General features: G+C 36.6%; 1 protein-coding gene across 6 annotated transcripts in view; it reads left to right on the top strand.

The window, feature by feature from the left end:
* The first annotated feature begins 615 nt into the window (after positions 1–615).
* The window catches only part of Agmo (alkylglycerol monooxygenase), a 273,840-nt gene continuing 247,991 nt past the window's right edge, over positions 616–26,464 (top strand). For 2 of the 6 annotated variants that reach the window (XR_015004483.2, XM_048415674.3), the window contains exons 1-3: positions 620–1,068; positions 2,663–2,793; positions 11,716–11,867. Coding sequence is in view for 5 of the 6 variants with exons in the window: in XM_048415674.3 (XP_048271631.1) it covers positions 943–1,068; positions 2,663–2,793; positions 11,716–11,867 (409 nt within the window). In the remaining variant the exon portion in view is untranslated. Of the gene's footprint in view, positions 1,069–2,662; positions 2,794–11,715; positions 11,868–26,464 lie in introns of all 6 variants that reach the window. The other 4 variants (XM_087911831.1, XM_087911830.1, XM_048415675.3 and 1 more) reach the window with 4 other exon arrangements.

Genomic DNA, 26,464 nt, shown 5'->3' with positions numbered 1-26,464 from the left:
GCTTTTCTCACAAGAAAAGGAATGTCAGCTTCCACACAATATTTCTTCCAATATGCCATGGTAACCATATCTGTTGACGTTTATTTTGACAAATTCCATACTTTTCAGGCAAAAAATACACTTCCCCTGCCAATGCAGTTAAGGAAGTGCCCTCCAGTCCTCCAAAAGAGTATAGGGTGTTTAGTTCAGTGTGCCCGCTCCAGGTGAGGTCTCATGACAACCCTTGAGAGGTTTCTTAGGGAGTCTCTTTAAAGACAAGAAGGCTGGAGAAGTTGTCAATAGGTAAGTTTTTCACTAAGCAGATTATGCAATAAACCTAGTGGCTCTGGACTGGTTTGCAAAACATTCAGAAGTTCCCACAACAGAGCCAAAACACAGAGGCAGAAATACACAGGGTCTCCAGTTTAGGGGCATCAACTAACTGTCAGACTCCCTGTCTCTTCAAAGACAGGAGTCAGAGAAGAAGCAACAAATTCAAAGACATTGTGCTGTTTAGGAAAAAAACATAATTTTGTTCCTGTAATCTGACTTTTGGACTCCACCCTATCAGAGTGCCCTTTTCTCTGTGTATATAAAGCTGGTTCATCTGCTTTCCCTTTCATTTCCCAGATACAACTGGATGAGTTTTATTTATTTGTTTTTCTTTTCTGGTTGTTGACAGGTTACTTACAGGCTGTAGGCAAACTGCACTGTGTGCTTGTTTTCCTGGGTTTTCCTTCTCTCAGGACATTCTGCTTCCTGTGAGTCAGCCACTGAACTCTGAACTTACTCTTGTCGCGTTCAGTGTCTGTGCACATAAACTGCTGCTGGCTGACGTCCCTGTGCAGCTCTGTGCCTTGCTTTGCTCTGACAAGGCTCGCTCTGTGCTGCCCAGCTCCTATTCTTTGTTCAGTCTTGGGTTTCGACCGCAAATATCTTCAGCTAGGAATCAGACGGACAGAAATGAGGAGCCCAGGAGACCAAGACAATGTTTCAGTTTCCCAGGGTGTTCGAATGATGTTTTACATGATGAAACCCAGTGAAACCACCTTCCAAACTGTCGAAGAGGTGCCTGATTACGTTAAAAAGGTGAGGCTGTCTTGAAAGAGCTTCTCTTGCTTTTTTTTTTTTTCAACATAAACTCAACAGATCCTGGAGATTCATTCAATTTCCTACTTCAAATTATTACAGTATCATAAAATTTCAATTTCTTATAGTCATGAAACAAAAGTTCAATTTTCTAGAGAATTCAATTTGTCTCCAATAACTACATCTCTGTCTGTAAATCCCTTGTGCATCACTATAGAATATGAAAAAAAAAATCAAAGTTTTCCTGGGCATGGAAACTATTGGAAAGCAGTATTAAATAGTTATACTACATCTGTAAGCATTGTAACAGTTTTGTTTTAAAATGTTTAACTTATCCACTGCCTCCAGCAAGGTATATCCTCAGTAAATGGTAGAGTAGTTCTGCAGAATGAAGGATACACAGCCTGGCTCAGTATAATTCTAACTTCCTAAGTTTGAACTTGGAGTATTTTTTTTTTTTAACATCTCAAGCCTTTGAGGCATTTTTCACTTCTGTTGCTGGGCTAATATTGGAAGTGGAAATACTCAGAATTAGAGTCTGAGCACTGATGTTCCCAGCCCTGTGAAAGTTGTTTCCACAACACCGCCTAGTTCAGAAACAGGGAAAACATGACATCACAGTGCGTGCTCTTGGGAGTTCAAACTTCAGACTCATTATCTGGTTCCAAAGGACTGAAGTCCATATTGCTTTTGAGATTTGATATTGCCATTTTTATCCAGTGAAGAAAAATGTGCCACTCCTGTCTTCAACAATTATTACTGTGCAAATTATATATAGTCCAATATACATTGATCAGTAGTTGAATACTCATCATTATAAAGCACAGAATCAAAGCTGAATGATTAAAACTTTCTTTTATTGATTTTATTGAGGTATACATTTTCTTCTGCTTCCTTCCCATCCTCTCTCTCCCTTTCTATCATCTCCCATGGTCCCTATGCTCCTAATTTACTCAGGAAATTGTATCATTTTCTACTTCCCATGTAGATTAGATCCATGTATGTCTCTTTTAGGGTACTGATTATTGTCTAGGTTTTCTGGGATTGTGAATTGTAGGCTGGTTTTGAATGGCTAAAATTTTGTTGGTGATACAACCACAGGAGATTAGCTTATTTGCCAAGAGTCTTTTTTTCCCTATTACTTTAATGTTACCTTCACAAGTAGTTCTAGAAAGCCTAATTTTTAAAATCTCTAATTGAGGGTATTTTTAAGGAGTTCTCTTAGAGTGAGTCTGACTTGCTCAAGGGCAGAAAATAGGCTCTTCCAGGTTTATTTAATTTTAAATGTAATTCCTTTAACTCGGAGCATTTCTTTCCTGATTTTAATCATTCTCCTGGCATAATAGTGATATTTATATTTATGTTTTTATTTCATTTGCAAATTGCATGATATGTATTTTAACATATCTTTAGTGTAGATCTAAAATAACTAAATTTCCCTTTTCATTCGTTTGGAAATAATCCTGTAGTCCAAATGTAGATCATCTCCTGCCAGAGTACCTCTTCCTTACAAAATATTAGAGGACTGATCAAAAAATGTGGAAGATTTCAAAGCAAACAGAATAGCATCTCTTCCCTTAAATCTCCATTCTAGGCAACTCCATTTTTCATCTCCTTGATTCTACTCGAACTAATCCTCAGCTGGTTTCTCAAGGGGAAGCCACCAGGTCGCCTGGATGATATTCTGACATCCATGTCAGCTGGTGTTGTCTCTCGGCTTCCAAGGTGAGTCACGGTTTAGAACAACAATCCTCCATTCTGCAAGTGTAGAACAGAGGGGACATCATGTGGATACTGCACATTTCTCTATAAATACTTAAAGAATTCAGGATCTGTCATTCTTGGAAATTTTCTAATTTTCAAATTTTTTTGTAGCACTGACATTTCACATTTAATTTTAATAGAGAATGCTAAACATTGCTAGTCTTAATTACTCAGTTTCCCTGATACCTTCTTACAGTTTGTACCCAAAGCGACTCCTTCACCTGCTAGAAATTACGTTTTGTTCCAGCCGTATTTTCCACACATCTCTCTCTCTTCTGTCCTGTCATAAGCCACATTTTGAGGTGACTTCTGTTGCTGTCCACCTATGACAGGTTTGTACGTTCCAGGGTAAGAGTGTGAGGATTAGAAATGTTAGATAGGAAGAAGAGAGACATGAAAGAAAACAGACACAGGCTAGTACAAGGTGGGAAAGCCGATGGATGGTGAATACTGAATTTGCCCACTTTAATTTTTATACACTTTTATACCCCAATGCAAAGAGAGGGGGAAGAAGGTAAAAGATTGTTTTAACATGACACAAAGGACAACGAGAACAGTTACCTGCCTCAATACTTGAGACATCAAGCCATTATTTCCTAACTAAGGCATTTTGATGTTTTGGTTAGGGTATGCAGCTAATACACCTTAGACCAACTGTCCTGTAGACAGTCACTCCCTATGTCAAACCTTCTGTTCTAAAATGAAGCAGCAGGAATAGGCTTGAATTCTCTGACCCATCGTCAGGGTGCAGTGGACCCACCTCTGTGGACCACCTTAATGTCCAAAACACGAAGTAACCACACCCTAGGTTAGGTTGTGTAAACACACCTGTTGTCAACAACTTTGAAAGAGCAAAAATAAATTTCTGATTCAATTTCTCTGATCTTTGTCGAGGTATAACAGGCTCACATCTAGGTGTCCCCATACTAGTCCTCAGATATTTCTCCAATAAATGTTATGTAATTATGTGAATAATTACAAATCTCTCTTAGTTTTGTCTCAAGTCTGTCCCAATGGTAGCCAAATGTTTGAATCATAGAGACCAGGAGGAAGCTATTTCCCACTTCCATATTTCCCTGAACATGAAGTCAAGTTTCATTCCTGAAACTCACAAGATTTGTTTGTTTGTTTGTTCTTTGTTTTGTTTTTATTTCTATTATTTGTCTCTCTGTCATCTTTATCTTTTCGTGACACATCCCTGATGCACTTTGTAGGACTGGAAAGACACCCATTTGGCTGCCTCCAGGTTCTTTCATAGGTCTAAGCATGCATGTAACTTCAGCAAAACTAACGTTTCCTTACCCTATTTTGGGCACTTCTGCTCCATGCGTTGTCTCTTGTGGTCACTGCAGACACAGTAATCCAGGGTTGGAGGGTCTTCTCTTTGTGTTTGCACTCCTCAGCCTTTATGCGCTTTGAAATCAAGAGTTTATCTCATATCAGAGTTTTAGTCCATATTCCTGGAATGATGTCTGGCACATATCAAGTGTTCTAAAATAATATTCTTTTGAGTGTCATGCCAAGGATAAAACTGGACAAGTAAGGTGTCAAACAATCAATAAATGACCTACATTATATAGTGAATTATGAGGTATAGGAGGAAAAGCAAGCAGATGGACAGAAGATACCTTCTGTGTATGAGGACTAACTGAAGATGCAGGGACCACGAGAAAAGTTCCCTAAGAAGGTTAACATTGAACTGGGGAAGAGGGTGCTTAGTACAGTCTACCACTCCTGCTTCAACTAATGTTTGTGGAGCTTCCCTTCTGATCAGAGCTCATTGCTTTGGAATGTTTCTTGGAACCACACAGTGGGAAATCAAGGTGATTTTTTTTAAAAAAAAAATGACATTAAACCTGATGTACATCTGAGAAAAGGTACAATAACTTGATATGATTTCATAATAGGTTTAGGTATAAGGTAAACATTAAAAATACACATCAACATGTTACTCTGAGTAAACTGGATCTCAGGTTTACAGTCATAAAATAATGAGTTGAGTAACTACAGATGTGGTAACACAGTGATGTCAGAAATAATGGAACATATTCCCCCGAGGAAGCCTCAGATTGCCTAAATAACGATTCAAATTATTGATGAATTTCTTTAGTGTGTGGTTTCATGTATCTGAAATGAGCACGAGTCCCTTCCATACGTGTACTCTCACATATATAGATCTATACAGAGATTTCTTTACTGAGGATAATTCAGTTGTTTTCCATAGCTCATTCTGAGAATATAATGCACTAAGAGTTCTTGGAAATCAGTTGATCTTTTGACTGTGAAAATCATCTAATAACTGAAAAGGACAGTGTGTGCAGGTGCAAACACAGGTCCTGGATCTTACGGCTTGGGAAAGGAGCACTTCTCTACTGGTTCTTTTGTTTTGCTATTAAAGAATTTCGAGGAACATTGCATTGAATTAATCTTTTGGCTTTTTTTTGTTTCCTTTTTCAAAGTTTGATTTTGGTTTCACGTAAAGAAGCACTTTCCCCTTCTAACACTGAGCTCCCGGAAACACACACTTTATTCCCAGGACAGTACTTCTAGCAATATGACTCATGATGTTACCAAGTTTCTAAGATTCCCAGTATAACCTTTTATAAAATCCTGTCTCAAAAAGCAGAGACCCACATTCACATGTGCATACACACACACACACACACACACACACACACACACACACACGCACGCACGCGCACACACACACGCACATACACACACACACACATACACACACATACACACACACACATACACACATACATACACACACATACACACACACATACACACACACACACACACACACTGATTTGGGAATGGAATGTAAATGGAGGTGAGTGGTGAAAAGAGTTACTATAAGGGAAGAGGAGAGAGAGAGAGAGAGAGAGAGAGAGAGAGAGAGAGAGAGAGAGAAGAAACTTACATAGAATCAGATAGTCAAAATGTCAAAACAAAGTTCTTTAGGAATACAAAGTGAAGTTCTGTTCCCTCACCCACTATTTTTAAGATTCCTTAAGCTAAAAAGAGTCTTCCAAAGCCTTTTAAATCTGGTTCTCTTTGACAAATGGTATATCATTACTAACTTGGACTTTTACAGTGTTCTTCTGCTGCTATATTTTTAATTTAAATTGAATTTGTATGTAATAATTCTATTTTTAATTAGAGCAAAAATTACTGGTCTTTGTTTCTTTTTTTTTTACGGGTTAAAAAATACTAAATTATAAAATAATGCGAGTTTTCCAGGAACATTTTTAAAATGTTTCTCAGTTTTCAATGAGGATAATGTGAAACAACCCATCAAAGAAAACAACCTGAAAGTTACACTTAAATGTATTTTCTTTTATTTCACTATTATTTTTAAATGAAAGTATAAAGAAAAAGGAGAGTTGTTTCTCTAGATTCGCTCAACTCTGTATCCTCAGAGAAAAGAAGAAAAAAGAAGGAAGAAAGACAGACAAAAAGAAAGAAAGAGAAAGAAAAAAGAAAAAAGGAAAGAAAGAAAAAAAGAAGAGAGGGAGGGAAAAATTTTTGAAAAACAACTTGATATCAAGTTCAACCTGTGTCTCACTTGATGCGGTAGCTTTCAAACGACTCCCCGTGCAAATCATTAACAGCTGAGGGTTAGATTTACATGGTGGGTCTTTGGTTCTCCAAGGAATCCAGTTCAATTCCAGTACTAGCAACAGGGATTTGCCACATCCTTAAAGGACGTAATTGCAAGGAAGAGGATGCTATACCATTAGTTAATCTGCCAGCAGAAACCAGCGCTTCAGATAATACTTCTAGATGGCGCCTAACAAAACAGAGAAAGTAGTGAGCCGCTTTCCAGTTCTGCATTCTTGCAATAGAAACGGTGTCTGGAGACTTGGAGGAAAAACAATTTTATTTGACGATCCTGGTAATATAATTACATGCAATTTTAAGTCTCTTTAAAAGTAATACTTTGCTGACTGAATCCACAGTCACTAACAAGATGCAGCTTAGAGATAAGTTATTTTTTCTGTCAATTATTTGAGTATGTAACTATAAAATTAAACTTGACTGAATGAAATGTGTGCCATGTCTATTTTTTCAAAGCATAATTTTCAGTACACTGTACTACTGACTTATACATTAATGAGTGAAAAATAATCACATCTCCCTTGCTCGCTTAAGCAGAACTCGAATTCCACTCCCTCAGTAAAAGTCCAGGACCTCGATTTTTTTCCTTCCTACCCAAGTTACTGTTTCCATAAACTGCACTCTCCCAAGAGAGGTTTCACTGGTGATAGAAATATCCATAGTATGTTCGTTCTGAAGGGGTTCATTTATTCTGTTGAAACGGCAGATGATAAATCAAATTGCAGTAGGTTCAAGAGATAATTTAAATAGGTAAATTTTCAAATAAGTTCAGGTCACCCCACTATTATTACTTAGGGGGCATAGCCAGCTTTGACTATGGTGCCAGTTCTGTGATATTCAGCCATAGGTACATGGAAGCTATGCTTGCAACGGAATTTTCCATTTCTGATGGAAATAAAAAAAAACAGCTCACTTCATAAAAAAATTAAGAGGAGGAAATTAAACTTTTTAAAAATATTTTCAAGTCCGTAGGGTGGGGTTAGGAAATAAAGAAAAATCTGTGACTTCAATGACATTACCTTCTTCAGTGAACACAGCTCCAAGGGTTCCCAGGCAGGACTCACACCTTAATACAGCAGCATTCCGTAAAGAATGTAGCAAATACGTTTATGGTTTAAAGGGTGCTTTAGAGAAGTGAGGTGATGGTTTTGTAAATGTTGTGCAGTTTTGCAGTGTGAAGTGGTAGGAAACGCTATGACTGGTTTAGAAAGCAGACCTTTATCTTCTTCCTGAGATATTGAAAAGTCAGTGTTCCACTAGATGGAGCAAAAGTGGCAGGAGCTCTCCGGCAGACAGTCACGTGCTGAGGTCAGTTAGGAGAGGTTTTGAAATAAACTTAGAGTCAAATTCTCTGAAAAAATTAATTTCTCAGAAAAAAATCTAAACCTCACACTCAGATATATGTTAAGTATGAGCGTGTGTGTGTGTGTGTGTGTGTGTGAATGTGTGTATGTGTGGGTGCGTGCAAGTGTGTGTGTGCGTGTGTGCACATGCACATGTGTGTGCATGTGCTGTGCCGCACTGTACTTTAGAAGTTGAGGACAAACTGTGTAAATTACTTCACTCTTTACAGCCTGACCCAAATTTTGTCATGTGTTCCTAACCTTAAAATGTCACCGTTTGAAGGGAGTGCACAAAAAAGTCTTGAGCAGTAAACAAAAGCCGTTGTGCAGACCTCTGCACAGCAGGCCTCAGGCTTAGGTCATTTCCTTGAACTTACATCCACATTCCAAGTAAGACCCTGGATTTTTTACCATTCCATCTCCACCTGATCAAGTGAGGCCCCTACATCTATGCCTCTAAGTTATAGATGTCTCTTCCCACTGAAAGGGATTTATAGAGTTCAAGTTAAAATTCCAGAATGCAGAGTCATACTCCAGGGCTTTGGGGATGGGGGTGGAGGAACTGGGAACAGAAAAAGGAAGGAGCTCTGGTTTATGATTCCGGATCTGGTGGGAACCGCTTTGCAAACGTAGGTGCTATTTCCTGCCATCAAGGGTTTTCCAGAATTTGATAATCTTTTCCCAGCTGTATCGCCTGAGCAAATCATTTTAGTTGTGGGCACTGAGTTCTTTCACATGTTTACCGGAGCAAGGTCATGTTCCTCTGGCTGAGAGAAGGCAGGGAATACCACTGCATACCACTCTGTTTGTTTACCTTGAAGAGAGTTTGGCCTCTTCCTAAAGTGAGAAAAGGGGAACGGTCTGACACAGTGTACAAAGCAGATTTTAGCTCGATTTGTGTCAACCCTAATAATCCATGAGGCAGACGAATAGACAAGACATCTGTTCAGTACCCAACACCCATGCTGGAAATGAGAAGCACTTGAAGTCAGGCAGCCGGCTCTCTCAGTTTTAGAAATCAAAGTTTTACAGCTCTGCATTGCTTGACGTCCAGACAGTGTCTGAATCTTGTTTCATTTGTCCATGACAAAGAAGCTAGCATAAACTTTAGGAACATACCAAACTAATTGAAACCCTTGTGAGCCAGGTTATAATAGTCTATGTTCAACAATACGCCCTTGGGCCCTGGGCTGCGCCAGAGACTGACAGAGCTCCCAGTATGGAGTTAACGAATGACTGATAAATATGTAGTTAAATCCAATTTGATACCTTGTAACAAAGCTTGTCTAACAATCATGAGAATATGATAAATGTCTGTTGAATTCTGTGTGCTTTAATGTTTATCTCTGGTTGCTTTAAGGCAGTGGTTAGCAACTTGGGACACAATCATTCGCTCATCAGGAAACGTTTGGCAATGCCTGGACACATATTTGGTTGTTACAGAGGAGGGAGTGGTGGTACTGATGAATCTGAAGGGACAGCAGGGTGTTTTCTACAGTTTAATTGGAACTTGGACATCTTTCCTAACAAAGAGTCATCTGGACCAAAGTAGCAGCAGTGTCATGGTTAAAATCTCACAGTTAGAGAAGTTAATAATTTAGACCATAAAAAATCCTGACTTTGTTCAACACTTTAACCTAAAAGGGAACACTATTAACTGATACCCTATTATCAGAAATTAGAGACAGATTTTAAAAGTCTTATATCTTGATTTAAGGTTTGTTCTGAACAGCCTCCAACGAAAAGATTACCCCTGCCTACATTTCAAGAGTGGCACTATTAGTTGGGCAGTGGTGGCACACGCCTTTAATCCCAGTACCCTGGAGGCAGAGACAGGTGGATCACTGTGAGTCTGAGGCCAGCCTGGTCTACAGAGTGAGTTCCAGGACAGGCTCCAAAGCTACACAGAGAACCCTGTCTCTAAAATCAAACAAACAAACAAACAAAAAGGAGTGTCACTGTTGAGATGACTAAACATGTAAGCTACTGTCTAAGCTGAGCACCTTTAAATTAAAACCTGTTTTAAACCCTCTCTTGGTAAATATGCTCGGTAACGTTTAGAAAATAGGTTGTATACTTCCAATTCTTCATGCCTCTGAAATGCTGTAGGAATCCATGAACCATGGCCCATGGCCTGTCTTACCCAATGGGGAGCTGCATATGGATATCTTTAGATATCCCAGACTGAGAGAGAGCAGTAGTTTTCTACTTGTCCCAAGTCAGTCACTCTTGGGCATTTGGGCAGTCCTAGGAGATCTGCAAAGGCCTGGCCTCAGGAGCATTGCCCTAAGAAAAGGATCTAGGAAAGGCCTGCCAGGCACCTAGGCTGGAGATTCTAATTAATCTAGAACACACCGCAGGTTGGTACTAGTATGAGAATCAAAGACGTGAATGCTTTAGGATTAAAGTCTCCATCTCAGGAGCAAAGCTTCCAGCCATGTCATGTCAAATTGGAAATTGATTCTTAAGATGTGCTGACTGTTGTCCTATACAAAGTGACAACCAAAGGATTTTATGAGCTGTGAATAATAATGCTGCATTGAGTTAGCCCAGTATTTTACTATGTATTAATTTAGGATCTAAAAATACGACCATAATATTTAATTCACAGAAGCTACCTTTCAAAAAAATACTGTTGAATGGGAAATTTTGATAATAAAATAATCTTTCATGCTTTTTTAAATTTTACCTCGAATCACAATATTTAAATATTTCTCATAACTTTGTGAGACTTGCTGTTTCCTCATAATTACATATTTGTTATTTGGAATGATCAACTCTTTTCATATTTTAATAGCAAATATAGAATAAAAAGTAAATATAGTCAAATTTATAAATGTGTTAAATAATTTTTCTAGAATGTGATCTTTAGTTTTATCAGAGATAATTAAAAGTTAAATATATTATATTAAATTAAATAGAGTTTTGAAAGGTTTGAAACAAAACTTTACAGGAACTTGATAAAATAGGCAGAAATACAGATTTTAGTTTCTAGACTTTAAAAATCTTTTATTTTATTTGCATTTTTATTTACATGTATACGTGTGTGCTTGTAAGCTTATAACATAAATGTGTGCATGGTCCCTCCAGAGGCCAGAAGAGGGTTTCAGGTTCCTTCAAGCTGGAATATTACAGAAGGTTGTAAGCCAACTGTTATCAGAGCTATGAACTGAATTTAGGTCCTTTGTAAGAGCAGCAAATGTTCTGAACTGCTGAACCATCTCTCTATCTGTTTCTATTCTATTTAGCTTGATTACTTTGAATAGATTTATATACCTCATTTCTAGTAGAAAATGATTTCCTAATATTCTGAAAGCCCCTCCCCCTTTGACTTACCAAAAATGGGTAAACTGTAAATACCAAGTAACAGTTGGATTTGTGCAAGAGAGGTAAGAAAGAAGACAGAAAAAAGAGCAGGAGTCATTCTAGACTAATGCAGATTTTACGGATGGTCATATTTAATGACAGCAAGCGTCTTTCAGGCTTCTTAGAAGTCATTCCGTGTATAGTTTTCAAATTTTCGGTCTCCTGCTGTCAGCCACCCTTGCTGTGTTCCTCATTAAATGTTACCAATGACAATAGCAGGAAGTACCGTGCAGTTTAGTAAGATTTATTGTGTATGAAATGTTCCATAAGAAGCGTTTTAAGAGACAAAAAAAGAGTCTCCCAATTTTCTTGAAATGCAAGAGTGCAAATAACTGGGTCCACATGCCTAGGACCCTAACAAAAATGCCAAGGGAGAGTGCTGATGCTGGGGAGGGAATCCAGACAAAGCAAGAAGAGGCACAGCGGGTTGGTGACAGACACCATTTTTACATGTGCATATATTCATACTAAACATCGTCTAGACTGTATTAGCATGATCATGGATACAGAATATGTTATAGCCATCGCTGTGGATTTTATTTTCCAGTCTGTTCTTCAAAAGCCTTGAAGTGACCAGCTATATTTATGTCTGGGAGAACTACAGACTTTTCGATTTGCCTTGGGATTCTCAGTGGACATGGTATTTAACCTTTCTAGGAGTTGACTTTGGCTACTACTGGTTCCACCGCATGGCCCATGGTAAGTTACAAATGATACATTTTTTCAGTGATGATGAAGTACATAAGAGGCATTTGGTAAATATTTGCTTGATGAATAAACAAATCAATAGAAAAATATTTCTTGTAACATGTGAAGATCGCTAATGGCTTAAACTTTGAAATTTCAGCATACACAATCTGAAGCCATTAAAAATAAAATAATTGCAGATACATTTTCCTTATGATTATAATTATAATGCCTTTAGAAAATGATAGTTTAAGCATCGCTTTTTAATGGGGTTTCATCCATTGTTAAACTGCAGGCAATTACGCACAGTATCAGACTTCGCATCCCAATCATCACGGGTCGTTCTGGAGAGTTCTAAGGCAGTTTAAAATTCTAGGGAACATCTGCCATCAGAGCCAGCAGGATTCAATTTCTTGGCAATGCTTCCACATTACAAATGAAAATGCAATCAGCTAAGCACTGACCATACCGCACTTCAACGTTGCCATAGTTTCACAGAATTTCTCCTCTCATGCAATGCTTTCTCTCTGCGCTGGTTCACTGAATTTGCATTGGGGTTTTATAACTGCACCTTCAAAAAAAAAAGTTTGTTATGGAAAAAGCAAAATGGAAAAAGCAGGAAAAGGTTGGATCTGTGCTTCTATCGGGATAGGTGAGCTTGAAGGATTGCGGAGGAAAGCAGAGCCCGTGGGTTCTGGGGAGCGATAAGACATGCCAAAGTTCTGAAGGCGCTAATGCTTTAGAAAAGCAAGTAAAGTACACCATTGAAGATTTCAGGGGCTGTTTGGGCTGAGGGGGCAGGAAAGAAGGAAGCAAGAAAAAGGAAGAACCTGGAACAATACTAATAAGTAGGTGGGAAACGGAAATCAGAGACTTGAGAGCAGGGGGAATAATTGTGTGATGCGGAGCAGTGCAGTAGACCAAACCAAATATCCTTCCTCAACCTAGATGATGGGAGGAGGAGGAACATGGCTCAGTGCTGTCCCTAAGGCTACTGCGCCGTGTGTGTGTGTGTGTGTGTGTGTGTGTATACAAGTATGCATTCATTGGAGCATTTTAAGAAAATATGCAAGTTAAAAATATGCATTGAGGAATAACCAAGATCTTTAAAAATAATTAGTCAGCTCCTGACATCATTTTCCTACTACAAATGTAAAAGGATACCCTCAAATCAATCATGGTTAAGAATAAAAATGCAGTAAACTGATTGTATTTTAATGCAATAGTTATAATTTAATAATAACAAATTTAATAGTTTTTCTCATAGAGCAAGCATATTGATGATTTCTCTCCTAGCCTGTGTAATAAACACTACTGTAAAAAGACTTGGAGTCATTTATTTTCAGAAACCCTTCTGATATCGCACTGTTCTATACAGATGTTCTTAATTGAGAAATCTGTGAAATGATTTAACCTTTGAAGCTGAACAAAAGAAGCAAAATATTACCAAACATGAATATTTTTAAATATGTTTATTGTGAATACCTTTAGTTAAGAGTGACAAAATTTTTAAAAAGTCATTAAAATGTGGAATCAAGGCACCTTGAATGTATGTTTCCTATTACAAAAACTTTAACTGAATCTACTGGAAGAGGAAGGCATTAAAGAAATTGAAAGCCTTCTGGAAAAGCATTCAAAACCCTCAGGCTATGGAACCTAATCACAAGTTCAAAGACTTGTGGTTTATAATGGAAAGCTAGTAGGAAAAAATAAATTATGTACTTAAATGTGCCAACCATCAATGTGATAGCTGATTTTAGAATTTATACACAGATATTAATAAAAATATTTAAATAGCTTTAGGGAATCTAGAAATATACATGAGTAAGAAAATTTTACAATATAAAAGCTGTAATTCCAAACAGAATAATAAGTTATTTAGATTAATTTAACTAAAAAACTTTCAATAATTTCAAAAATCAAATACCATTTTAAAATAAGGAAAGCAAACAGAAAAAGGTGATTATTTTTTCTGGTTACTATGTAGTTAGTATCCTTTTAGTATTTTCAATAAAAGTACATTCCATGTGTATAATATACTAAATATGAAGCAACAAAAATTATATAAGTGAAATTTTGTTGTCATAGCATTAGATTATTTCTTTAGTAAGCCAAATCATTGCTGGTATTCGACTCACTGTGATTGCCATTTTCTTGTCTCATTTGTGGGTAGCATTTTCTTATTTAGAGCACAGCGCTGTTTTATTCTCAAAGTGTTGACTTTCTTCCTCTGTGTCAGAACATATTTTGACACTGTACCGGTCTTTACATATTCTTTCCCTACATAGTAACACCAACAAGAATAATTGTTATATTTGATAACATATTTGATAATACTTGATAATAATCCAGTATAAAATGGATATTGTCAAATCACCTCCATAGATTTCTTGATGATTTTAGCAAGGAATTAAGATGTTGAAATAGAATAATTCTTAAATTAAAAGTAGCTCTCTGCGTCTTTACTCCGTTAGGTAAGGGCACAGTGTGCTTTGCCTTCTCTGTATCATAGTGCTGGGACAAGTGAAGAAACAAGATTTCTCTGGGGTTATGATCCTATGATCTCAGTGATACAGTCTAGGAGTTTTGCATGCGTGTTTTTCTTTTCTTTTTTTTTTTTTTCTGCCAGTTCAAGAACTAAAAGATAGGAAAATTTGCTAGTGCTTTAGGTAGCAGTGGAGAAATCCCAAAGAATCCAAACAGACCTTGGCAGTCGGCAGTTGAAGATGTTTATTGCGAAGAGGAAAAGCAGGCCTGCTGAAGGTACACACAGAGAATGACACTATGCAAAACAGAGAGGATACTCAGCAATCCCCAAAACCAGTCTCCTCGGGGAGGGGAGTCTGCAGCATGGAAAGTCTCTGATGGGTGTTGCTTGCCTAAATTAGGATTGGCCAATTTGAGGAAAGACAGTAAAGTTGATTGACTCCCCCACCAACTATTATGTAACAGGTCCAGATCAGGTCTTGAACTTGTTCAGTCAACCCATCATCAGAGGCATGGTGTTGGCAGAAGAGTCTACAAGGCCTTCATTTCCCCAGCATCCTAGGATTCACACTCTCAGAAAGGTTTTGTTGCATGATCAAATGTCACTTTGTAAGAGAAGCATTCCTGATCACTGTAAATATTGTCAACACCCACATTGACATCACTTTCAAGAGATGTGGGACATTTCAGAGTGGGTCAGGGTACGTTAATACAATTGTAGATTTTTTTTTAGAGTGAATATAGAAATTATGGTTGTGTGGCTTAGTGGATTTGAAACTTTTGACATCAATTTGCCATGAATTTAAAATTTATGTTACAAACGTCATACAGACAATTTCATGAATCTATGCTTCTTGTACCTACATGATACACTTACATTTCTTTTCCTATTTTAGTAGGTTTTATTTTTCTTTCATATCTATGTCTTAAACTCAATATATCCATAGGAAAATGAGTCTTTCTGATCTCACCGTAGACACATGGGCAGCAGAATCTGTTCTTGGAATGTGCTTTCGGTTTGCACTTGTCTGGTATGAAAATGCTGATTATATTTCAGATAAATAGCTGTGAGCAGAAGTGGATGCAATCATAACACGTTTGCATTGTGTAGAGCTTCTCGATTCAATTTATATAATTTAAAGTTGTCTTTATTTGCTCCATCTCATCCATGCTCCTTTTTCTTAAAATATGTTGTGTTTAGAAATCAGTTATTTAAAAATATTGAAAGATTTTGGGGTTAAGTCTATTGGTATTTGTTTATTTTGACTGCTTTCTGGGTTTCTTCTGCTTCCTTTTCAACTTAATTATTAACTTGTCCAAATGCATTTCTAATTTAGAGATTAAAATTCCTTTCCAGAATCAAGAAAATTACTTGAAAAACGTGTTGAAGGATGAATTTGTTCTTCCTTCTCTCACACAAAAGGGTAATTTGACTATCTTTTTCATCTCACATATACTGGTATTCCTTCAAAAACTCAGTATTGTGTGGTAGGCATTTGTACTGCATGTGTATAGACTTTTGCCTTTTTATAGTCTCAGGTATTGATAAGAAAAGTTCCAGAAGCTGATCTTAAATGTTAGCTCCGAGCTTCGAGCTGTTTGAGGCATCACAAAAGACACACGCTCTGTGATATGCCTTAAGCCACAGGGAAACACACAGAGAGAGCAGCCCACAGATGAGCAGCCGCTGTAGAAGTGGAGATAAAGACGCAGGGAATCCCACTCCAGCCGTCCTCCAGTTCACTAGGAGGGACCTTTCTTTTTCCTTAGAGATAGAGAAATTGTTGGGAAACCAGTCTTAGGCAGACATTGGTGGTCGCTACCATAATGACGACGTTGCATAAGAACTGACTTTAATCTCGCAGACAGCACACAGCCGAGTGACTAGGAAGGAGACAACAAAAAAGAACACAGAGGTCTATGAGGTGTTTGTGTGGGGGCAGCGATGGCTCAATCATATTGACAGCAAAGATTTCAAATTTAAAAAAAAATTAAAAATAAGAGTGTGTGGGCTGGCATTTAATTGAACATAAATCAGAAATGGCTATTTTGGCCAAACAACTTACTATCACGGTTTGCCCTTTGACTGAAAAAAGTGCTGTAAGGAAAACTGAGCAAAGGTATAAATGCAGTTTGATGAAGAAAAGAGATGGGTGAATAGCTAATGAGAATGGAGATAAATAAATGTAGGCTTGGTGGAAATAAATTCATGGACACAGAAGAATCAGGAGTGCCTTGGGCAACAGAGCAACTTTGATATTAAACATCTGGCATACTCTAGAGTCTCTGTGATATTTCAGAGTGTATAGAATTTAGACAATCTCACCAGAAGGAATTTAGAGAAATCTGGATGCTAGGCATCCCCAAAGCTTGTCAGAAAAAGGTGTAAAACTAAAATCAACGTAAGTTGAGAACTTATTCAATCGTATATCACATATCATTTATTTACTTCCAAGATTTTCATAAGAAAGTAAAAATGATGGAGGAAAAATAAACTTTAAAGTGTGAACTGAAAGGAAGATGTGATTGTAGGCATGAGAATGCTCTGTTCGCTCTGAAACCCTGAAGTACAACAGACAGGTTCCAGTTCTTCCAAAGAGTCAGGTATCCGAAAACAAACTATTTGTTAACAAATTGAGGTCAGAACCAACCCATATCTTTTTATATTTTCTATATTGAGAATGTGTTACCTTTATAAATACTGACAATTAACTAACTTTACTGAGTTCTTACCACCATTCTCTAAGTGTTTATTATACATTTTCATCTTTAATCTCAGAAAACAAGGTGCTGATTTCTCTCAAAATATTTCCTATCAGTTAGCAAAGGAGGGCAGCATGAAGGCATTTATTCACCTCTCAGAGTTCATGCAGTGTGTGTGTGTGTGTGTGTGCATACATGTACTACAGTATACTTGTGAATGTCAAAGTGCAGCATACAGGAACTGGTTCTTTCCTTTCATGATGTGGGTCCTAGGACTGAAATTATGTGCTCAGGCTCGGTGGATCAGCTTCTATTCCCTGAGCCCTTTCTCCAGCCTTTACCCAGTTTTTACCTTTTTTTTTAAACTTGTCAAATAAAAAGAACATGGAAAATTAATTGTCTAATAGATTTACTCACTCTTTCAAAGTGTTAACTAGATTTCTCTTTATCTTATTTCTCTGAAAATGTGTGAGAGACTAATTGTTTGGACACATGTAAATATTTTTTTTCAAAACAAGTTCATAAGTCATAGCAAATGCTACAAATTAGAATGCCCATAAGGTGTTCTGACATGTAATCTCTGTGAGTGATATAGTTTATGTAAATATAACATATGCAATTATACATATTTCTATGTGTATGGAATAAAAGAAAGACCAAGTTTTATAAAAGATGTTGCACACATAAATAGGATTCAGAAAGTCAATACGGAAAATAAAAAAAATTAACAGACCATTAAAATATTCAGTCTTATTTCAGAAGCTAGCAATGTTTTTTTTATAAAATTATAATATATATTGACAATGGGCTTGATTTTACTTCTATTAAGTATATAATTTTAATATCCAGTTTTATAATTACTTACTAAAATAAATGTACCAAAATGATGAATCAAATGAGCACTGGTGTTTCTACAAATATTAAGCGATATTTTACTGTCACTTGTATGCAAAGAGCTGTCATATATGTATATATATAGATATATCTATATCTATATAGATAGAGATATATATGTGTGTGTGTGTGTGTAGATAAATATACCCACATGAAATTCATCTGATAGCACAACACAGATTATTTGTGACAATTTAACATTTCCCTTTTATTTATTTGTATGACTAACTCTGAAAGTCTTAGCTTGCATTAGCATCAACACATTTAATTATGATGATAGAGAACTAAAATTTTGAAAATAATAGTGTCACACAGAAAGGATAATGACAGAAGTACATCATTCCCTTTCAGTCACGCTTTTCTGTGTCAGCATATCCACCTGACACAGTCAGAACTGTTCAAATGGTAAACGGACTCTGCTATGATCCATAACGATAGCAGTCACCTATCTAGCTAAATCTACTCATTTCCTTTTGATCACATTCTTTCTTTATATAGATCTAAAATAATTTAAAAGCCGTTAATTCACCTTTGCATTATCTATGTTAAATGATTCCTTATTCCTAACAAAGTTATATGTAAATATACACCACTGAGTTGATTCTTGGATTCATTAGTATCTTGTTTTGATGCATTATAATATTTATGAGGTAGTCGTTCTAAGGTTCATGTTCATTGTGACTAAAATGTTCTAAATTCTTGCTTCCATCATTTGACTTAATGCATTTTGAGGTAAGTTTAGGCGTGTATTTTAATTTACATTTTCTGAGTGAGTTGAAAATGTTATAAAATGTGACATCTTTTTCTTTGAAACTGCAGGTCTCTGTGATTCAATCTACCTACTTTCTGTATTTAAATTGCATTTCTTTTCTGTTTAAAAAATGATGCCTGTTTTCTAAGTTCCCAGGGGGTCTGTGCATGAGCCTTACTGTGGAGGCTTCCCCTCACCCTGTGCAAACTGACATTCCTACACCCCATACCCTTCATCCTCCCTGCTGGCTTTCTCTGTAGCTAAGGAATTCAGACTGCTTATTTTTGCATTTGATGATATCCTGGGGGCAAAGGTAAAAAAAAAAAAAAGAGTTTATAAAATCTGGACAGAAAAAGGATGTAACTTTTTCCGTTCTGCCCTTTGAAATAGCTGACAGTTTCTGGATATGCAGAAGGAAATGATGAGCTCGGCCACATGTCCAGACGTGTGCTCAACAGATGTGTAGGGTTATGTTTTAAAAAAGACATGTCCTACAGTACCTGTATCTGTAGCCAGGAAGTTGTAAATAGTAAATACAGAACTCAGCTATCAAATGTAATCTGACTTAACAATATTTTTCAAAGTAACAGACAATTTTTAATCTCTCATTCTATTAACCGTGAATTAAAAATCGGTGAATTTATAAAAATTACTTCAAAGTTGATTGTAAATTGACTTAAATTAAATGGAAACTTAGAAATTGAAAACTCTTCCTGTATAATCTTTAACAAATGAATGAATATTCTTGTGCCATAATTTCTGATAAAATTTTTTTGTCTATAGCCAGGGATTTCTTTCATATTGTTGCTCTTCTTTAAAATGTGTAACGTTTAACATTATAATTTTAAAAGTATAAAAATGCTTTGTCTTATTTCTGAAAAATATTGTTAGTTGACATAAAATGTATTATGTATATACATTCATTTTCTATAAAATGTTATTTCAAAGTATGTAGCTATGTCTGAGTTGATTTAATAAGCATACAAACTCAACATCATTGTAGTGGAGACAGTAAAATCTCATTGAATTTCAAGATACAATATTGTTATTAACTGTATTTGCCATGCTGTATAATAATTGTTGAACCTATTCTCTTTGTGCAACCAGAAATTTTATGTAATTTGATCAATTTTCCTGAAATTTACATCAGCCTTAGTAATAACCGTTCTACTCTGTGCTGTACAAGCCGCTTTTCCCACAAGACCAACAGTCTTTCCTGGATAGTTTTAGAAATTCTTAGTTCTATCTTAGTACTTTGAGTAAAGTTACTCAAAACAGCATAGAAGAAAAATCACAAATGTCTTCATTGTTTAGAAGTTGTTCAGAACTTCATCCCTGTATAGAAGTATACCTGTTAGTTATCTCAGAAATGAATAAGAATATAAAATTCTTAAATGCAAAACAAGACAAAGGCTGGACATTGTTCTATAGACTTATTCCCCACCATCCAGGAGGTTGAGGCAGGAAGATCACGGGTTCCAGGCCAGTTGAGGCTACATACTAAGACTCTATGCCAAAAAACAAACAAAAAATAAAACAAACTCTCCATGAGAAAGTCACTGAACACCGCAAAAGTATGCTCCAGCTTGAGATAGAGTCAGTGGAAATTCATGTATGTGCCGCAGAACATTCTCTATGTTCTACTTGGTTACCATGCCTTGCATGCTTCTTGGAAGCTAAAACATTGGTCCATGAAACTGACAAAAAAAGCACATCCTAATCCCCGGGATTTGAAAGGGCTCTGGGATTTGAAGCTGACACTTGTTGGCTGAGCTCCAAAGCACAACTGCATTAGGGATAAGAAAAGAACCATTGGGTTTTGTATTTTTTTTTTTAAGTTCATGAAGTCCTGGAAAGAAAAATGACATCCAATGTAAAAAATGTAACTGGCTCAGTAATAGGAAATTAGTTTAAAGTGAATTTTATAGGAAGTCTTTAATAATAAGAGAGTTGTCAGTGAAAATTCAATATAGAGTTAGGTGAGGGTACAATATTGTCACTATGCCTGTCCCAGTTCAGGTACTTTCCCTATACTTCAAGTCCTAGGAGCAAAAGCAGATAGAAAGATACTAAAAAAAAAAATGATTTTTCAAGTTACAGTGGTGACTCTTCGCTTTTAGTAAATGCACCCATAAGAAGAAGAACTACCCGAGCAAACTGCTATCACTAATAAAGACGGGGGAAGGAGCAAAGGCATCCAAAAGCTACAGAAAAATATGCCAATGCTGGATAAACAATCTCTTTCTTTCCCTTGTTAGTTTTATTGTTTAGGTTTGCATTTTCATTTTGTCACTCTGCAGTCCAGACTATGTAGTCTTGGTCAGTCTGAAAATTATGACAACCAAACCCCCGAATTACAAACCCATACAGCTGTTCACAGCTAATTCTCTTAATTGCATTGAAAATGAAAGCAGGGCAGGAAAAAAAAGATGTATAATCTGCCCCAAGGGTGACAAGTCTCTGGAAAATTCACCAGGATACAGGCGGTGATGTTTGATTGAAGGAACCATTTAGGTACTCATGCAAAATACAGTATTAGCACTACTTTTATAGAAATGTTCTTTTATCTCTCACATTGTCATAGTTCTTTCAGTGAAGATATAAATGGACTTTCACATGGTCACATCATCATTGAAGTCCTTGGCTTCATTTCTGAGTCTTTTAGATGGGGAGGACCTTTCATGGGGAGGAGCAGAAGAAAAAAAAATGAAGTTGGATAGCCAACATTTCAAATTCTGAATCTATCATCTAAAATTAAGCAATTCTGTCAATTGCTTAATTTATCTGAATCTCAGTTTTATTTGCAAACTATCATAGCCCTCTACAGGTGCTACCAGATTTAATGTAATGATCACATGTTTGTGATAGTTATGAAATAATTAGTACTTTGGATGAAGCAGATAGATAATGACTATTCCAAAACCCACAAAGGAATAGTGCTCATTGGTTAAAAGGACGTATGAATCATACCACACTGAATCCCAAAATCTTTTTCTATCAATACCAACAAAAGCAAGGACAGAAGGAGCAAGGTAAGCAGCTAAATGAGCCTTGAGCTGGGGAACGCCATTTCGGGTATGTTTTGCTTGCCATCATAGATGCTTCAATAAGTATTCAACAGAAAGAGTGGGCAAACATCAGAGTAAATCTAGTACAAAAGGATGTAGCAACTATGCTTGACAACCAGTAAACACATCAGGAGAACTTTCTGGAGAGATCAGGATTAGGCACAAAATGCTATTTAATTCATTTAATAATTTAAAAATCTTATTTGGAGAGATTTGAAAAAGAGTTTAAAGAAACATTAAAATTTTGTTATGGAAAAATAGGGTTACTGGAAATGAGAAATCTAAAAATTAAGGTCATGGTACAACAGACTGAGTAGGTTAGAAGAAAATATAGTATATGAAAGGACCACTTTACAGCACAGTGTCGGGGTGGATCTGAAAGAACTGGAAATAAGGGCAAGGATAGAAATCAAGAATGAAATCGCAGATGTGTTGGCACATGTTGAGTACTGTAGGTTCCCTAAACATTCAACTCGCTGATATGTATTCTAGACATAAAAATGCATTTCAATTGGATCCTGACCTAGACAGTAAGAAGAGAACACTATACTAAGTGTTGATATTTTACAACTCCTCATTGTTAATTATGTTGTGTGCATCCGCTTGTAATTTATACTCCTTAATTGCAAAGCATACATCACGCCTCTCCTGTGATTAAAGCCAAGGCTCAGAGCTTTTCTTCTGCAGACAACTCAAGTAGCGGTTTGATTTAAAGAATAATAACTACTAAGTCATCCTGGGTAGGAAGCCTTTATGTGAGTGACCAAACCGCTCCAGAGTCTATTCTATTGTTGCTTAACTTAATCAGTACATTCATTTCAACACCCTTCCTCTTTCGCCCCTTTCTTTCTCTGACTCCTCTTCCCTGTACTTTTTATTCTCGCCCCTCTTCTCCTATGTTTTCATTAAATGGAAATTCATTTTGTCATAGCTTTGAATGCTGTAAATGAAAAGCAAGGTGTCTACAGACTGTCTGTGTTCTGTATGTGTGCATGTGCCTGTCCTATGGTTTATATAAACCATAGTAATACTACTTCAAAGATAACTTAAACATTTGAGGTTCAGTCAAAAAAAAATCTTGTTTTTTTTTCAAAATGTTTACCATCCATTGTTTGATAAATAGATCTTATATAGACAATGTTAGCACAGTCAAGCTATTTAATATATTCACCTATCTCACAAAACTCCTTTCTGGGCACCAAGGACATTTGAGATCTGCTTTCTTTACAAAGGTAAAGTCAGTAAATTATTTGACCAATGGTCATTAGACTCTGTTAGGTCTAGTGTTAGGTCTCCAGCCTGTACTTATTAACCTCTACCCTCATGGATCTCCCCATTTCTGTCAGCCTCCAACTTTGGGAATCACTGAATGTAGTACATTTTCTAGTTCTGTTTTGGCTTCTTTTACTGAAAACCAATTCTTTCTGTTGTATCCATGTGTGACAAGTAGCAGGAGCTCGTTCTCTCCTGTCTCCTCCCTTGTCTCTCTTCACCTCTCTCTTTTCTTCCTGACTTTAAACTAAAAAGTGGTCATCCATCCATGGACTCAATAAGCCATTAGTTGAAACATTAGTGAAAATGTGACAATATTGAATGTGGTTGGATGTTTTTTTCTTAGTATTATTTTTAATTAGTATGCCATGACAATTAGGTAAATCACATTTATGTGGCACTGTAAATAATCATTTAATTAAAATATATGAAAAATAAGAAGGTTGCAAATACTAGACCATCACATATAAAGGTAGTTCAATATCAAAAGCTTTTCTCAGTTACCTGCTTGTTAGATACTACCCCCATGGAGACTGAAAGACAACTGGGTATCACAGTTTCGTTAGCCATTCACTTGTCTGCAGATCTGTGTTAGTGTGTCATAGCTGGGGTGAACCATGCTGTAGCAGACTTGTCTGCAGATCTGTGTTAGTGTGACATAGTGTGAACCATGCTGTAGCAGACTTGTCTGCAGATCTGTGTTGGTGTGACATAGTGTGAACCATGCTGTAGCAGACTTGTCTGCAGATCTGTGTTAGTGTGTCATAGCTGGGGTGAACCATGCTGTAGCAGACTTGTCTGCAGATCTGTGTTAATGTGTCATAGCTAGTGTGAACCATGCTGTAGCAGACTTGTCTGCAGATCTGTTTTAGTGTGACATAGGGTGAACCATGCTGTAGCCGACTTGGCAATGCCAATGTTCTTCAAGGTACTGACTTCATTTCTTGGTTTTACAAACCACAAAGAAGGATTATGGATCACAATGAAATATTATCTTATTGTTTCCTAATGACACCTCCTTTTCTCAGACACTGTGGACAACATTTGCTATCTTCTGTCCTCCCGACAATGACCACACCAATGTATGGGAGATGATAGTTCATTTTCTTCACATGTTCATTTTTCCTCTATGATTAGTGCACTGTGGCACTGTGTCAGAAGTAATTTTGTCATTTGTGTGTCTTAGAAATCATATTTGGTTATATCTTTTGACCATTTCTGGATCACTTTTTAGTTTAGCTTTTTTGTTTTTTTTCCTGTGGAGTAATTTATATGCATAATTAGACTATATATTGCACATAGGATATGCACAATGTATATATTACTGTCTATTAACATCTTTTCAGACTTATGGATTACAAATTTTTTCTCTAAATCTGAATGTCTCCTTTTTATTTTTGTTAATAGTTTGCTGTGAATGAGCCTTTCAGCATGATTCTTTCCCTTTGGCTCATTTTTGGATTGTTACCTGAGCCCTGAGCACCACATCCAGAACTAAGCATTGCTAGGACAATGCTAAGGAGCTTCACCTTGCCTCCTCTGTGAGTTTGGCAGTATCTGACCTTTCGTTTTACCGTTTTAAGTCTTTCATCCATTTCAAAGTAATTTTTGTGGTTGGAAGGTGATGATAGCTGAATTTTCTTTTCTTTATTTCTTTTAAATATTTAGCTTTTCTCAACATTTTTTATCTTTAAGTCTGATCATGCCTCATAGTATATTCTTGATGCCTGGAAAATAATTGGGCATGACTGGGCATATAGTCTTTGGCTCATTTTTGGGATCTGGACTCTAGTTCATCAATCAATATGCAATATTTTATTGTGTACTGTGCTAGCTTCATTAACTTTCTTTATCAGCAGTACTTATTTATTTATTCTTTGGTCAGTTACTTAATCTTCTGAGCCTTCCTTTCAATATATAAATATGAGCAGCAATGATGCTATCTTTAAAAGAAATAACTTGTACTAGGCATGTCTTCACTCTACTGTTATAAACGACAGCCATACACAGAACTTCTCATGCAAAAGTCATGATATGACAATTTTTAGCAGCTGACTAAAGGTTTTGCTTATAATATCTTTAAAAGAATCTAAGGGTTTTTTTTAGTTAAAAATTCAAACTTTTTTGCTTTATAAATAATATCATTCAAAATATCCACCACCTCCCCTCCTCCCATTTCCCTCCCAATCTCAGTGGAGGCTGACTGAGAAACCAATGATAATGGCACTGGGATTTGATTCTACTGCATGTAATGGCTTTTTGGGATCCTATTCTGTTTGGATGCACACGTTCCTAGGCCTGGATGGAGGGGTGAGTGCCTTGGACTTCCCACAGGGCAAGGTACCCTGCCCTCTCTTAAGAATGTAAGTTTTTTTAAAAAAGTTCTTTTAAACAAAGACGTATTTATTTCTACTTTATGTGCAATGTGTTTTGCCTGCATGTATGTCTGTGTGAGTGTGTCAGATTCCTTGGAACTGGAGGCACAGACAGTTGTAAACTGCCATATCGGTGTTGGGAATAGAACTCAGGTTCTCTGGAAGAGCAGCCAGTGTTATTTAGAATGCTAGAGGCTATGATATTTAGAATGTATTATTTAGATTTAATTTTATTTACCTGGATGGAGTATATTAAGGTATATTTTAATGTTTTATTACTCATATAACAGAGAGAAAATTGTCAAAATATTTATTTTTTTGTCTCTGAAATGAAGAAGAAGAGGAGTCAGGCTCACACAGTTCTAGAATTTGTGAGGGACAAGAATTCTCTGGATCTGTTGCCGTGTGTCTGGAAGGCACTGATGGAGACCTCTGTTCTGCGCCATTCTTTGTAATATGGTTGGCATGTGCATCTCTCCCTTGTGGACTGAGCGGAGTTCAGCTCGTTACTGCGTTCTTATCTCTGTGTGCACTTCTTTAGGTTCCTGCCTGTGTTTCTCACCCACTTCCTACTAGAATATGGAAGGGAGATAAATGAGGACATTTTATTGCAAGGAACAAATGTTCTCCCCAAATACATTACAATAGATTCATTATTAATAAAAACGAAGAAACAAGCACCTCCCAGGTACTAGTTTATAATCTTCCTAAAAAGAAGGAAGTTCCCCTCCAGCTGAGAGCTTCGATCTCTGATTCACTGCAGCTGAATCTAAATTGAGCTTTCACTCCTCCCAAACAAAACAGATCACAGAGCAACTCTCCTAAGGTTGATTTCTGCAGAGGCTTTGCTAGCTATTTTGATTTTACAGGTATTTTAGTCTCAGAGACAATTATTTTAAATGATTAATATTTATCTCTATTATCCTCTTATATTCACTTTTCGGAGGCAGTTTTTTTTTCCTGCATTGTTTTATGCTCAATTGGTAATTGTCTCTCTAGAAAATATCCATTTACTGCAATTTTAACATGATCAGCAGGTAATTTTTTCTCTGCTTTTGT

This window comes from Myodes glareolus, chromosome 11, assembly GCF_982192425.1.
Source record: "Myodes glareolus chromosome 11, mMyoGla1.1, whole genome shotgun sequence".
Lineage (NCBI taxonomy): Eukaryota > Metazoa > Chordata > Mammalia > Rodentia > Cricetidae > Myodes > Myodes glareolus.
The sequence above is the reverse complement of the archived record's forward strand: the minus strand, read 5'-3'. Positions and strand labels throughout refer to the sequence as shown.